Below are 16,769 nucleotides of genomic sequence, written 5' to 3'. Positions count from 1 at the left end.
GGACCAAACAATTACAAAATAATTGACAGATGAATCAATTATGACAGTAATTGTTAGTTGAAGCCCTATGGATGCAATTAAAACCATTTTGTTTTCTGACTCATGATCAATTACATTCTAATAAAATGTGTAATCACTTCATTAAAATTAATGATAAAGATAACTTTAAATTAAAAACAACTTTATTCATTTTCATGCATTCTTTCATGAATGATCTGCATGCGTATCCTACACCCTGGACAAATCACCAGTCCATCACAGAGACAAATGACCTGTCACACTTACAGTCGCCATTTAGAGTCTCCACTTCACCTAATCGCAATCTACATGCCTATGAACTGTGGGAAGAAACCTGAGCAAGGAACTGGGATTCAAACCGCTGACCTGCTTGCTGTGAGGCAGCAAATATTGACCACCATGTCACTGTGTGAACCCTGAATGAAGGATCCCAGAGAGAAACACACACACACAGTTTCCAACGAAAAAATGACTTCAATACATTTAATTGTTAATTGATTCATTGCACATTTGCTCAAGTGCAGTCATACTCAATGTAAAGCTTTAAAAAATACAATCTCAGTCATCTCTTGATGTGATTCTGGGTGATTTTTGTGTCGATTTTCTTCAAAATAAAATACAGTACATGACAGATAAACCTTAGTGTCGTGTGAAGTAAACACAGGAAAACAGGGCAGCATAACTGGTCAATGTCAAAGATACTTTCATTCATATTTAGGTAGTGTAACTTTTGACATAATACACATACATTTCCCTTTGTCTGTGTAAACACGATCGTGTGTTTTGTTTTTCATTTTCTAAGATTTGTAGTGTGACATACTGTACTACCCTTTGGTAGAGGAGAAGCTACACATAAACTGTAGTATAAATAATCACCTTTCTGTTGGCACCTGAATAATCATGAACACAGACATGGCCTCCCCTCAGAAACAGCTCACCACTTTTACAATAATTAATAATCATTTTTTTCTCAAATTAAAAAAATAGTTTGGATCATCAACTGTACACAATACCAAAAACAATGTGCTTTTTCCCATATAGTGTATAGTGCTTCGAGTTCAACATGCCCTCCAATGGCTGCAGTTAGAGTGTGCCTATTTCCCTTTTTTCTTTTTTTGAAGTGGGTGTTTGTCACAGGACGTATCACGGAGGTCTCTCCCCGTGAAACTTTCGGTGTCTGTACCTGCCGTTCTTGTCCTTGATCACATTGATGCAGGCGTTTTGCTTGTTGCTCTGCAAGTGGTTCCAGTACTTGATGAGTTCATTTGGGAGGAACTGATGCGACGTGATCAGGTGGCTGTACTTACAACTGGAGTACGAAACCCGCCAGTGGTTGAAGAGGAACTCATTGGGAGGGGGTGCCGGGTCGATGCGCAGCTTTGCCAAGCAGATCCCCACGTAAACATCCTCCAAATGCAGCCTGCGTATGCTAAGAGAGGCCTGGTAGATCAGCTCGGGCAAGTCCCCTGAGAACACATACCCCGTGCCTGAGCAGAATGTTGGGTAGCGCTCGCTTGGGTACAGCTCCGGCGGCATGTACCACTTGCTGTCCTTGTTTCTGTTTGGTGCATAACCCCTCATCAGGTAGCCAGTGAAGTATCTTTGCTTAGGTGGCAGCTCAGGCTTCAGTAGCTTTTGGATGAGATACTCGGTGTTGACAAACATGTCGCTGTCTGTCTTCATCACATAGGAGGCATGTGGGCAATAGGTGGCCACCCAGTTCATGCCCATCAGGGTTTTGACAGTCAGGTTGTAGTAAGTGTCCTGGTAGTCCTGTTGAATGATGTCATGGTAAACACGGCTCTCTTCCTCAATGCTGCTCTGAAGGTAGGCGTCAGAGCTCTTTCCTTTTCCAAGCAGGAAGATACGGACAAATCCCAAGCCCATTGCTACACTCTCATTCCCCCATGTCTGACGGATGGCGTTGCGGGCAGTTGCCTGGCCGGGTTCTGCGGCGATGAGGAGTATGAGGAAAGGCGTGGCGTCCTTGCACTTGAAGGGTTCGTTCAGGATGTATCGGTAAGGTTGAGCACTGAGCCTCCCTCCAACACCCATTTCCTTCTGTAAACTGTTGTTAGCGCTCATGGAGTCCCCGAGCCCCATTACACCCATCCTGGTTCCTCCTCCACCTCCTCCGGCCTCTCCTGCCATCCCATCTGCCAGCAGAGAGCTGAGGTTGAGAAAAGGCTTTGGCCCTGCATATCCTGCTTCCTTCCACAGGCTCCTCAGGGAGCTACTTTGGTTAGCTTCTCCCTTGGGGCTGCGAAATCCCCTAATGGTGTAGGTCAGTGGGTTTTCCCGGGGTCCACTGCGTCCTGGCAGCCAGTCCTGATGACTGAAAAATAAAACAAAGGTAAAGAGCAGAGCCAGTGAGAGGAGGCCTGCCACATGGGTCCGAAAAAGTGAACGCTTAATGGTCCAGGTCATCTTGATGGGACAGCAGTGCCGCCGTCTCCACTGCATGGTGCAGATTGGGATCGCAAGAAATTGCTGCTGCTCAAGAATGGGCGGCGGCGGCAGTCATATACAGTCACTTCAAACATGTGGTTGCCAACAGTCAGAGGGTCTGAGCTGGCAGATGGGATGGAGTGAGTCGCCTGGTGGAGAAGGGAATGTCACAGGCCACCAGTGGAATTCGAAGCCGGTGGAGTTAGGAAGGCACTGGCACTGTAGACAAACACGGGGGTCTTGCTCTATGTCTTGTCTCCTTCAGGATATGACAAGGGTCACCTCCTCTGTGTTTGCGCTCTCTGATCTGAAAAGTGGGAAAAAGAAAGATAAATCAGCAGTGGCAGTGGTCCAAAAACACCTCCTATCCACTGGCATGGAGCCATGTGTCAATTGTCTCAGTTGCAGATGGGTATTTTATCCTACTTGTGGGAAGCACTGACGTTTCGTTTCATAATCGTTTTATTTATGGTTGGTTATGGAACACACAGAATAAATCAGAATTCATTTCTGTCAGATACAAAAGCCCCAATTACAGCTTTCTGTGGAAGCAGTACACACTTTGATAAATGGTACTTTTGGTAAATAGACTAAACATTTTGAAAGGGAGAGGCTGAAACAATATGATAGCATCGAAGCATCTTTGATAGGACAGGGTTGTAGAACACAGCAAGCTGTTGGGATAAGGCTTCCAGGGCAAATAAAATGGGGAATTATGAAAACACTGTTGCAGGCATGTCAGTGACAGAGGGGAATACAGCTGCTGCAAAGCATTCTGTGTACACAGTGCATCTGTGTGATTGCAAAAACAGGCACATCCAGATGTGTTGCTGAGATACAGTACAAAACACAACATACTCTCTATGATCACATTTTCTATTTGCTTTACACAATGACAGAAAAAGGTTACATTTGAGACCATCATGAACTCATCTCACTGTTGAGAACATCTAAAAAAAAAAAAAAATAGTGAGCACAGACAGTTCTTTGTGAGCTGGTGCTGGCACACCGGTGACTGCCTCTTGCATGCCATTATTCAGCTTAATGCCGAGGGCAGATTTATAAATTGCAGGTCCGCTCAATGTGGTGCCGGCTAACACTTCACAGAGCTGCTTGGGTGAGCGAGTGTCATCAGCCCCCCACCACGCGTGGAAAGCGAGGGAGGAGATGAATCTGCCAGAATGAGTTTTCAGGGTCCAGGTTCTGTGGAATGCACCAGCCTCTAAAGACAACAGGCTCCAACCTACTATTCTCCTTGCACCCTCAGCTTATCTCTGCTCCCTGTTGTCAAGCTTTGGCCACCCAGGATGCTACATCTTCAAACATAAACAGGAATAAATATCACCACACATACAGGATCCCACACGTTTATACACCAATCCATCCTTACACTTAATGGCAAACCACAATACACTGTCAAAGGCTTGCTTTGTTAATTTGAATGATATGAATAATTGTATTTATTTTTTTGCTGTCTATTGGGCAGCCCATGGCAAAGCGGAAAGAGAACTTGGATTGTGACCAAAAGAGTTGCCGATTTGAGTCCCCGCCAGGGCAAGGGCTGGGGGTACCCCTGACCAAGGTGCACAATCCCCTTTGCTCATTGTTAAATGGACACTCTAAATTAACCCCAGCAACACTCCTAGTGCACTCCTTGTGCCGAATGCAACCCTCCTCCTAAAAATCTCAGCCAAATGAAATATGCGGATCATCTGTAGCGATCCCTAGAGAAGGGGCAGCAGAAAGACCAAATATATATATGTATATCTTTGCTGTCTTATCTAATCTATCTAAACACAGAACATTGAGGTCAATGAACAGCACCCAAATGTATCCATGCAAATGCACACATATGTACACATAAGACCGCATCCATTGTCCGCGGGGAATTGTGTACCAAGGAAGGGCAACAAAGGCAATCCTGTATACAGCCATTGATTCTTTAAATGACCACGGCAAATAATCAGTTTACACAAGCACAATTTTCTTTTTTTTACCGTGCAGTGTGCATAATCATATGCACACCAAATACTGCACACATAATCATTTTTTTGTGCTCAGAGGAACACACAATAACCCTGAATCTAATGTAGAGCAGACTTAATGATATACACAGAAAGCACACACTGCACACATAATCACTTGTGTGCATAGACACATAATTATGTTCACACAAGATACCAACATCATCACTGCTGTGCAGGGCTAACTGGCACAACACACAACACACTAGAGAAAACAGAATATGCCAGCAGAAACTTGCAGGTTGTGCTGCACTCCAGTGAATATTAATGTAGCAGCAGTGCAATTATTGAATCCATCCATCCATCCTTAGTGGGTGTATTAATTTAGGTTTGGCTTGTGTTTGCTTTTTTGATCATTTTAAAGATATGAAGCAACTGGACACTTTTGTCCAAATGCTACATTATCAGCTCAGCGTGGGGGCAGATTCCCTAAACTTCCCATTTTAATTTCCTGCTATATGTTTGCTCGTTCGCCACGACAACTGTCAAGGAACACGATAACCTTTTCAGCCGAGTGAGCTAGCCCAGCGCAAGCAATTACAGGAGAATGAGAGAGGCCAGGGCCGGCTTTGTTTTAAAGGTTAACATACTTTACATCGAAGCATATCCAGAGCTTGAGACATTTCTTCTGTCAACTAAATGAACATCCGGTTACATGTGAGCTCTGATGAAGAGCACACAGGCACACAAACACATATTTATATACATATATGTACACATATAATGGATACCCACACACAGCCAACCCACCCACCCACACATTTGTGTGTAGGCAACCATGAATGACTTTATTTTTTTTGTTTGCGATGTAAATGTCATCTCGACTGCTACACCAGGCATCAATTTTTACTTTTCAGCTGTTCCATTTAATCTGCCTCTCCTCATTAATTCATTTTCTTGCCTCCCATCAATGTCACTTCCATGCAAGACAATTAGTCACACTAGCACTAATTAAAGCCCCAGCAATTCTGCAGCGGTCAATAATTACAACAAAGGCTGGGAGAGTGACACAGCAGTGAAATTTCAGGCATACATTATAGGGTTGTCTCTGTCAACGTGAAGGAGAAAAAAAAACAAGACCTCACAGCAAGGTATACCAGTCTCCACAAGTACTTCCTGTGATTCCACGCCTACATAAACGGTCTTGCCTGTAAATGCTTCCACAAAGTGTGTAATGCAAGCAAAAACACTTTTGGTGATGTCGATAAGAATATGACCTTCATTCAGCATTATTTTTTTTTCCTGAGGAAAAATACAGGTTCTATGAGTGAAGCTGTTCACAGAGTCTGTTCACTGATGTTAGAGGTGAAATTGTGCCTTTCTGAAACTAGGCTGACTGAATATGTGAGGCAACATTGCTTGAAAGTGACAGTCGTCATCCAGTCACCACATCATTTTCATCATTTTGAACTTGAACAAAATGTGTGTAAGTGTGTACTTGTAGGCACATCTTTGTGAGGTCCAAAAATTACAAACCCATCTTTGAGGAGGACATTTTGACCATGTGAGGACATTTTGTCTGGGTCCCACAATTTTAAAGGGCTTTTTCAGGGTTAAGAACTGGTTTTAGAGTTACACTTGTGTCATCAACACGTAACGCGCAGGCTGAGTGTGCAGCCCAGATTTTGGAACCACACGTAAAGAGTGCGTTGGGTGCATGAGGACAGTGCATGTGCAAAACTGCACTTCCACCCCACTGGTAGGTTGAGAATAAGCCTCGCTCACCAAGCAGAAAAAATATTTCGACAACAGAAGTAGGATAGGATCCAAGCCACAACCTGGCGACCCTCTAACTGGCTGACGCCCTGACTCCCCTGCCCAACGGGCCTTTCTAATCAGACGTGTCCAAGGCGTCCTTCCTTCCTTTCTTCTTTGTACTGCCACCCATTGGTGAAGTGGGATACTACAAGACCCTGGCGTGTGAGTATACCAGGGTCCAGGGTATGTGCACGGAAGTATACCACAGGAATTGGGTTTAGATTAGGGTTAGGCACTTAGCTTAGGGTAAGGTGCTAGGGAATGTATAATGTCAATGAGGTGCTCTCACTAACATAAAAACAAGTTTGTGTCTTTGTATTGGTTAACTCTTTAGGACCTGTTCTGGCATAAACACTGACCTGTAATCCTCATGGAGACCAAAGCCCTTATGAGGTAGAACCTCATTTTTACTTCACCCCACAGATTCATCCTAGTATTGTTTTTGGTGGTTCTGTGTGTCTGTCTGTTTGTTTGTGTTGCCGCACTTGCCAATTTGACCAGCAGAGGCCGCCAGAGGCTTCTTGCGTGAATGGGGTGAAGTCTGGCATCTCTGATTGCCTTGTTGAGGACTGGGTTAAAGCTATATTTAGGCTGTGCAAATAATTAGAGGAATAGTTGCGAGATCGAGTCGAATGTTCTGATGTGCGAATTGTTGAAGTTGGCTGAAAATTGTAGGACGAGATAATGACCACGGATAATGTAATCATTCTAATAACAATAGTAGTATTACAGAAAACAGTAAAACAATAGTTAGCATTCCGAGCTAAGAAGTGTTGAGGCTCATGGTTTTCATCAAGGTAAAGAAATAACAGCTCAGAGTTGCTAAAACCAAATTCCTTGATGTGTGGAGAACTTCATCAAAGAAATTGTGGGTTAGCTGACTCAGAACCAACACTTTCATTAGAGATTAATATGCCCATGACTACTTCTGTGATTAAAATGGTTGTAACTCATACATACATATTTTTTTTTCCCAACCAAACATCCTCTTCAGATATTTCTGTGCCGAGTAACATAAACCCACAAGATATTCATCCTTAAAAGACGAGGGAAGACAGCAAATGCTCACATTTCAGAAAAGATGCCTGAAACGTGACTGATTTATGGCAGATTCTCAAAACATATGCTCATTGGCAGCATAAACTGAAATAGTTACACAAAGCTAATCAGTTAATGTGTCTCAGTCATCCTTCACCTTTAGGTGTTCCTTGAAAGAAATGTTCCTTAAAGAACATTTACTGACAGAGTATCAAGACTAGTGCTTCATAAACACGGATACAACTTTTCACATTGTCTCATTGACTCAGTTTGCTTTCACTGCAGTACCCAAATACACAACAGACTTTAATGTATTGCATCTGCAAAAATCTGACTCCTTATGTAGTATTTCAGTGTGAACCTGGGGACACTAGATTCAATCTGGGACCAATATTGTCCTAATTGTTGTGGATTTGTGCATACTTCAATGTGGATGCATGTATTTAAATAAAACTAAAAGCCCTTTTATACTAAACAGAACACACATACTGGACATTTAACTGGCCATCTCAGCTAAGTGCAAGTAAAAACAAGGCAATCTCAAGTAATGATAGCAAAGCAGAGCAAAGGTCACAGGGATCATGTAAAAAAGACTTTCAGAGACCAAAACCACAGGGGAACAGGACACAGGGAGCACACCAGAAGTAGCAAATCAGATCTGAGGGGAAAGGGTGAGTATATATACAGACTGGGAGGGGCGAGACAACAAGACACAGGTTAAACTAATTAGGGCGGGGCAGGTAATCTAAAAGGCGGGAAAGCAGACAAAGACCAGGAAGTGACATGACAAGAGGTGAAAATAAATAAAATGAAACCCAACAAGGATGAAAACACAACCCTAGTAAATACAAGACAAAACAAATTCACCAAAACTGGTTAGGATTGTGACGAAATCACACACCTTAAAAAGTTCACCTTGGTTTTTAATACAGTGTCTGTTTCCAGTCTTTGTTAGCAGTAGTGACTCTGCCTTTCCTTGGAGAATACCAACACACCAACCAAGGCGAGGCATCAGAGTTAAATGGGACAAGCATGAGCTCACTCAACAAAATGGGCATTTTTGTTAGAGGGAGCCCAAATACACAACTACACTTAAGACAAAAGCCCCCAGAAATTGCATTGCGTGTTATCGAGAGACAGCCAGATAGATGGACAAACAAGTTTTGTTATTCCGAGATAAGGTATTCATTTATCATTATCACCAGAAAATGAGCCTTGTAATCCTGACACAGCACATTAATTTATCTCATAATCGTGATAACGAGATGATTACTCCGTGATCTCAAGATAACGGAATGAAAAAAAAAATATATAGAAGCAACCATGGCCACTCTCAGCTTCCAGACAGAATTACTAACAACAAATTGGCTATAAAAAGCAGACTTTGCAACCGTGTCCAGCCCGTTCTCAATCCAAGAACCCTAATGTCAGCCCTTATTTCTTGGCCCAGTCTTATCCTGGTCCATAATCTTAACCTCGGTCCATTTCTTGGCCCTAATCCTAACCTAGTACTGCTCTAGGACCCCAATTCTGTTCCCCTATTGCCATAGAGGTTATCAGTTTCTTATAATAACGTCTGCTTGACATCTGAATGAAAAGCAGGCTGTTTGCGCTGCAAATTAGCCTTAACTCTCCAACAAACCCTGGAGGAGGACTCTCCAACATCTGTGTGGTGAGAACACTGTTGTTAACACCAATGAAAGGGGCCAGTACAGAGCAAGAAGAACGCCCACTGCTTTGTTTCTATTTAATTTGAGACTCTGCCCTGACTCTCAAGTCTTCACTGACAGCATTTTTGTGAGCCAAAAAACAAACAAAGTCTTAAGCAACACCATTTTTTTTTTCTTTAGAAGCAGCTTTTACTTCACATGCTCTCTGTGCGAACTCCACTTTCCTTTAAACATCTGAACTAGTTTGGTTTACAGAGAGACGAGGTTTGGGGATTTCAAATGTACTTTTGTGATCTGCTTTTTATTTTGTCTTTTAAAGAATCGTCTCAGGAATTCAGTCCGAGGCTCAGGTTCAGAGCAAACACTTGAATGCTATTTGTGAGTCCATGCCTCTCCCCTCAGTGCTGCTGGAGTCTCATCTTAATCCCTCATCATCCTGAGCACAAACCCACTTCAGCCGCACTGCTCCTCAACATTTTACAAAACCAGGAATAGTTTTACATGATCTAGGGCTGCAATGATCATTCGATGAATCGATTTCTGAATTACTCTTCAACTATTTTGGCAATGAGTGGCTTTATATGAGTCAAAGTATGTGTTCTCACGAGTGACTCAACAACACAACAAAAGTGAACCAGAGATTTCGTTATGGCAAGACAAGTCCCGCAGTGTGGAAATGTATATTGTCACAGCAGCAAAGACAGTAAAGATAATAAATAATAAACATGCATTTCCAAGAAAGTACACTATAGATATCAACAATACAACTATAACGTTAAAAGTAAAAAAAAAAGAATGTAAGTTATAGACAGTTTCCAGAATATATACAGTAAGGACTTGATTTTTAGTAGTATAAACATATACACACATGTATATGTATATATATATATATATATATATATATGTATATGTATATTGCACTTATTATACAATTGTACAATTACAGTGTATTTGAAACTTAAAATATAATATATAAATACATTTAAAAATACCAGCTCAAGAATCAGCAAGTATCAGAACAGGATTCTCAAGGTGGATCTCTGCTTGTAACAATCTGACAGCAGCACCATCAGCTGGAAGGAAATGGGGTTTATATAAGCTTCACTGAGTTTCCTTACCCTGACACGCTGACGGTCACTGCATGCTTTCTCTGGGATTTCAGATGTGCTGTGTAAATTATGTTAATACACACATCGGTGTAAAATAAATTAGAAACTAAATAACAGATGGGCTGTCAGAGCCAGACCCATCTTTCAAAGTAGGCACTTTGTCTTGCCTGGTAAGCTGTGTTGATGGCATAGCAACAATGTTATCCATTGAGGAAACATTAACAAAGAGCCATCAATGAGAACAAATAGATCATAAAGAATCATGGAGACAATACAGTACAGAGGAACATCTCGGGCTCACTGCATCTGTGTTCACGGGTGACACACAGAACAAACAAACATGTCCACTGTGCAACAGCAAATGATGCCTGTTCCAAGTCTCAGGTCTTGCGAATAATGACGATGATAGTAAGTATGTTAAATCCTTTTTATACAGGAATTTCAATCATTACTGTCCCCATCTTGCACTATCATTCTATCTCTCTTCTAAAATCTGATTTAAATGCATCTAAAGGGAGATGGAGAATTTTCAAACAGCTTCAATGGCAAATACATACTAAAAAATCAGATAAAATCAAATATTGGATAAATTATTAACCTATTTTCATAATGACACAGGAGGTAGGTTCTGGCCCCCATTCCGGTGCATCCCATAATAGAGCCGTGATTTTTTACCATCTGACTGCAGCAAAGAGCTTTCAAAGACTGCCAAGTAAACAAGCGTAGTGGAGGTGAGGGATGGCATTGTCACTCTCCCTAACTTTAATCTCTCTCCATCTGATTCGGTCAGCGTTATCTCACATGTTTCTTTTAAGCTGTAGCGTAAAAGACAGCAGTACACCTCTGTAATGCAGTCATCATGAATTGCCTTTATCCAACGCATGTTCCCAATGTCTTCATTTGAACTGGATTCAAAGCAGAACATTTATGAACTGAATCGTATTTAACAAATGTCTGAGTTCAGATGATGCTGACTAAGCCTATCCACACCAGTCTGTTTGTGTTTGTCACTTTAGCAGCACTATACACAGGAAGCAAGAGAGGCTTTGTGCTACTAACGCGAGATAACTGAGCACTGAATAACGGAAAACGCGAAGAAACGTCCATGTGAAGAACGCACAAACACTACTTCAGCCAACAGAGCCCATTTTGTGAAGGATACAGTACATGACAAATGTTAAAAAATAATGAAATCACTAAAACTGCAATTTTAAAATTCAATCACAAATATATTAAAACAAATATTGTCACACGATGTAAAGTGACAGTTGACACAAAAATGACATGTTTGCCAAAACTGCCACTACACTACAGTGAAAGTACTTTATAAGACAGATAGATTTGTTCAAGGAAATGCGATGGCGGAGAACCCCTTTGTCACATAACTACCCATTCAACCTTCAAAAACAACTCCATTTGCTGGTAAACAAAGAAGCCACCGAAAACAAATGGAGGAAATGTCCGTAAAAAGAAAGAATCAGACCGAGCACGCAACAAAACAAGGGCAAACATTGGAGAAGCTAACGCGCTGCCACTTTTCTACTCAATAGGTAAATACTTGTTATTGTTTATGTGAATATGTTGGTGACCGTAGCATGAGCACACTGCATGACATGCTTCTGTGGTGAAGGATTTGGGCTAACGTTAGCTCATTTGTAATGATAAGTCTAATATCAATAATTAGCCTTGTTTGGTTATAACGTTGTGAAATATCCAAGCTTTATGGACTGTTTGCTGTTTCTCCTGCTATTTATTTCAGCCTGTGCGGCACAAGTTTGATGTGGTGGTTCACTGTTTAGCAGCTTGTTTGTTGTTGACATTGACGTAGCATTAGCTGTCTGCTTGTTATTAGCTTGTCTGCTACGTAATGATAAGACCAGGCCTGACTGAATGTTTGAGCCTCCCAGACTGTGGCGTTTGTTTACTGTTATATGTGCTCTAAATTTATGATGACGAAGGACGAAGGGCTGTCCCTCCCTAGCTGCAAAGACACCAGACCACCCACATGCTAAGAAGCATGCTACTGCTAGGTAGCATACGGTTAATCGGGAATAATGGCTATATTCAACACAATCATCCAGCAGATTAAGTTGTGCTTTGATTCAGAGTGGGCCAGACATTTTGTCATGTTTCAGCAGGAAAAGAACAGCTAATATTAATGACGGTTCTGTTTAGTTAACAAAAACTATTTGCTACGCCAATCCAAGTTTGCGAAAGTGTAGCAACTGAAGCAACCAGCCCTGATAAAATGGACAGGAAAAGAGAATCTGTAATTCATATTTTCTTACTGTTAAGAAAATGTTAGCAAGAAAACATCTGAACTAGCTTCACAGACACTGAAGACAGCAATGAGTTTTGGGGATTTCCTTTCTACTTTTATGATCTGCTTTTGATTTCGTCTTTTAAAGAACTGTCCAAGGAATTCAGTCCCAGTCTAGGTTCAGAGAAAACACTTTTAAAAGAAGTCTGTTCGTCCTGGGCACAAACCCGGTTTATCTGCACTACTCCTTATTCTACAAAACCAGGAATAGTTTTACATTAACCTATAAACTAGTGATAAAATCTGCCACGGAATTACTATTAATTACCTCATAAGAGTCAAAGTATGTGCTCTTCAGCCCCACCTCTGTGTGAGCAGCCAGAGAGTTTGTTATGGCAAAGACAGACAGACGGTTCCTCAAAAGAAGAAATAAATAAATAAAAAATTCAACAGAAAATCAGCACAGGAGTCTCAAGGTGGATCTCTGCTACTAGCAATCTGACAGCAGCAGCATCAGCTAAACTGAACATTCATACATGTTTTGAGGGCACCTTCTTGCTGTGAGGTACCAGTGCTAACCACTAATCCACCGTGCCCGTCCAAAATAATACAGTTTCCCTGACACTCTGATGGTCACTGCACACGTTCTCCGATTTCAGGTGTTCAATATAAATTATGTTAATACACACATGCATGTAAAATAAAAAAAAAATAAACAACAAGCAAAGTGTCAGTACAGTGTCTGTGCTGATGACATAGCAGCAGCGTAGTCTCAGATGGCACCACACTCTCGAACGAGTAAACATTATCAAAGAGTTCAAAACGAGGAACAAAGAAATCAGAAAGAATGGTGGAGACTACAGAACAGAGGAAAGCAGCGTATGACATCTCAGGATCACTGCTGTTGTGTGCATTGGTGACGCACAGGAGGTTTAAAAGTGTAATATTTTCACAAGCTCAAACTTTGTGAAACTGACAAATACTGCTAGGAAAAGAGAATAATAATGTTTGTTTTTTTTTTGTTTTTTTTTTCTGGAGTAAAGTGACCCCTTATGAGAATGTTTGGTGTATCCTATAAGTGACTCAACTAGGATAGGGCCGCTGGGATACGGAGGATTGCCTTCCTGACAAGTGATTCAGGAAAGTTGAGTGTCACTGGGTGATGGATTTGTCTTTCTTTTTTTTGCTTCCACATTTCATCATGACACACTGATCAGATCTGGGTCAGGCCACTTGAGCCCTCGCCATCACACAACATAGAGTCTGTTTGGTTTTATTTGCCCTGGTTCAGATAAAAAAAAAAAAACTAGCGTGTTTTGGCTTCACCCTGGTGCAACAAAGTAAACTATCCCCTGACAGATTTGAATCTCATTGTACAAGTGCATGGTTACAATAAAGGCGTTCTCCTCTTCTCTGCTGGTGCCAGTGCATAAGCAGACATATCAGGAACCATGTCTCTGCAAAGGTATTTTGCTCTTGGCTAATTCAGAAATGAATATGGAAGTACACTAATCAATGCAGAAAATAATTTAATGGTTAGAACTGTGCAATCACAACAATTATGATCTTGTTTTCATATTGTTTTTGTCCACATATTTAATAATGTTTAATACGCCTTACCTTATTTCTACTTGTCTTGAATAAAGAATTATCTTATCTCATCTTATCCTACGTTTTGTTCAAGCCAAGTCGTTTTGACACTTTTATTGTTTTTTTTTTACTTCGGTTATTTCAGTGATATGAACAGTTGGCGGGGCAAAACACACAAGTCTGTTGAATCAATTATCCAAATACGAGGAAAGTTTTATCGTTAAACATCTTCTAGTTGCAACCTACGCCACTTTTTACTGGCACGGTGGCAGATATCTTATGTCTGAGCTTCAAAGCTAGTAATTAAATTGTTGTGTACTTTAATACACAAGCAGGTGCTATTCAGGCTATAACTATAAACATTTAGATGTATTTGTCCTTTTAAAAAAAAGGCAGTAACAACAGCATTAAACAGACTCCATACTCAACTTAAAAAACAAGAGACAACTGGGAAATAAAGCTCTGGCAGCTCTGAGCCACTCAGCGACTGTAGTAAATATAATCAGACTTTTTTTTTTTTATTTAATTTTTTAACCCTCAGTGAGAGTTCTCTTTACAAAAACTTTCACCATTGGATTTCAATCCGAGCAGTATTTCCGTTTTGCTCCATTAATAACGCCCAGCTGAATTCTCTATTCTCCTTGCATCGGCTCTTTCTCGAGGACGTCGGTTCAGATGCCACAGCAATAAATTATGAGGCGGTTTGAAAATTAGACCCTATTAAAGTTTCATAGTCTAGTGGGCAGAGTGAACACCCAGATGGTGAGCTTAGCTGCTGTTTTTATTTTTTTTATTTTCCCCTCACTCTCTCTTTTCTTTCTTAAATGTCCATCTCAGCAGTTAACAGCTATCCCTATACCATGCACACAGCTTCCACTGACAAACTGCTCAGGCAGCTGTGCGTGATGAAGTGGATAAAAAGCCCTGTTAATTGAACCGAATCAATGAAAACCCCTCCTGGCCTTGCCTCTTGACAGGTCCACGTAAGTGATTCCTAAACTTGATTCAATGTAAACTAAGACAAAATGGACTATATTGAACAGCCAGTACATGGAGTCACTGATAGGAGAGAGAGGAGGAAAAAACTACTCCATCGCTCTGGGCAAGGAGAAATGAAATCTGTCATCAACATCCATCTCTATAGAGAGTCAAGTAATAGCTAAATTAAAGTATTCTTAATTTCTTGAGGGGTATGTCTGCCTTGCACTTCTGCCTCAGGGGTTTTCTGTATCATTGGGGGGGGTGAGAGAGAGGAGCTGCAGTACTATGGGGTCTGAAAAGTGCCAAGTGGAGAGGACGGATGCTGCTAAAGGAAGGAAATAGATGGAGAAACTGATGGATGGCTGCATGCATACTAGTCAAGGCGGCTGGCAGAGGTGGAAGAGCTGGGTGTAATGGGTTGGAGAGGAGGGCGGGGAAGGCTAAATGAATAATGAGGATGTGGAAGGACTGATGAGACGTGCAGAGCCGTGTACCTCCTCCTCCCCTTCATGCTGCTGCTGCTGCTGCTGCTGACGGGGCTGTGGTGGGCTGAAGCAGCGACTGGACCCCGGTGCCTTCACTCGCCATCACCGCCTCCACGGGCTTGCATGCGTCTTCTTAATCACACGGACATCTTGGATGTGCAGCAAAGTCCCCTGCTTGTCCTCCTCATCCCCGCAGGCTCAACCAACGTGCAGGTTTCAGGTTCTGCTCCTCCACCACTTCTTCTCCTCCCGTTCCTCAATGCTCCTCTACCCCTCACTATATACTTGGTCAATAATAATTTTAAATAAAAACAACAATCCTTCAGTGTAGTTTCCTCGTCTTATCTGACTTCACGCCACTTCCCGGAGCCGACGTTCGATGTAAATGTGAGAGAAAACACCCGCAGCATCCTGTCCGCTTTTACCCGGAGCTGGAACCGCTGGAAGGATGCGAGGAGAGGAGGAGAGCGGCGGCGCAGGAGCAGCGGGGAGCGCGGCTGCTCCTTCACGATGCTCCGAAGCCTGGAGCACAGTGAACAAAACAAATAATACAAATAATAAGAAAAAAATAATATCTTCTCTCCACCTATGAGTCCATGTTACTGCAAAAGCATGTTCCCAGGGTCCCGGAGAGAGGGAACAAAGCACTACTACCTTCTCCTCCTGCCCGCTCCTTGTTTTGTTTCCTCCTCTGCCGCGGACCGAACCCAGTCTCAGCAGCCGGGCAGAGCAGCTGTTGGTCCGGGCAGGCTCTGCTGTCAGACACCTCTACGCTGACGGAACTCCAACACGTCACTGCATTCTTAGCTGAGCAGCTCACGTGACCCTCCTGGACGCTCGCGCTGCGTTTGCTGGCTTGGGTTGGGTTGGATTGGATTGGGTGGTGGGGACAAATCCCTCTTCCCTCTTTCACCACACACCCACATACAACATTGTTTCATAAACCTGCCACCACCGCGCTCCTTAAGGGACATTCATTATCGCGTTTTAACGCCTTACACCACCTTAACCATTATGTTTTACCATTATGTCTCCTTAAAGCTGCAGTGCTTATCTTTTAGAGAGTTGTGTTGCTGGTGGATCTTATTCGCACTCTCTTGGTTCTTTATGAACAAAAGCTACGTGACATTGTTTGTATGCCATGGCTCGATCTGTTACTTTATTTGTCACTCCCTGTGTGATTAGGGCCATATATGATTTTCTTTTGGAAACAAAATAAAAAAAAAATTGAGTTCTGAAATTAAAGTCAAAATCAATTCTGACCCATTTGTCATTTGCTCCTTTTACCAAAATAAATTTCACTTTCGATATCTGGCAGTTATTCAACCGTTTAGGAATGACGGCACTGAGAAGCTGACGTCACAAGCGTGTGACCAACTGGTAAATCT

The 16,769-nt window shown here is 42.0% G+C and overlaps 1 protein-coding gene across 2 annotated transcripts; it reads right to left on the bottom strand.

The window, feature by feature from the left end:
* Window positions 1-487: 487 nt before the first annotated feature.
* b3galt2 (UDP-Gal:betaGlcNAc beta 1,3-galactosyltransferase, polypeptide 2) lies at window positions 488-16,197 on the bottom strand. 2 transcript variants are annotated; one of them, XM_044044360.1, is made up of 3 exons: window positions 16,036-16,197; window positions 15,391-15,903; window positions 488-2,773 (listed from the first exon to the last, which is right to left on the bottom strand). In XM_044044360.1, exon 3 carries the CDS (start codon window positions 2,479-2,481, stop codon window positions 1,162-1,164), a length of 1,320 nt encoding a protein of 439 aa, XP_043900295.1. In that variant the 5' UTR covers window positions 2,482-2,773; window positions 15,391-15,903; window positions 16,036-16,197; the 3' UTR covers window positions 488-1,161. The 2 variants fall into 2 exon arrangements, with proteins under 2 accessions (XP_043900295.1, XP_043900294.1); XM_044044359.1 differs by having other exon boundaries at window positions 15,391-16,197.
* Between the last annotated feature and the right edge of the window lie 572 nt (window positions 16,198-16,769).

This window comes from Solea senegalensis, linkage group LG14, assembly GCF_019176455.1.
Source record: "Solea senegalensis isolate Sse05_10M linkage group LG14, IFAPA_SoseM_1, whole genome shotgun sequence".
NCBI lineage: Eukaryota > Metazoa > Chordata > Actinopteri > Pleuronectiformes > Soleidae > Solea > Solea senegalensis.
The sequence above is the reverse complement of the archived record's forward strand: the minus strand, read 5'-3'. Positions and strand labels throughout refer to the sequence as shown.

Bases quoted from the DNA above. Each gene is read 5' to 3' on its own strand.
- b3galt2 (XM_044044359.1), bottom strand. From the start codon at position 2,481: ATGCAGTGGAGACGGCGGCACTGCTGTCCCATCAAGATGACCTGGACC.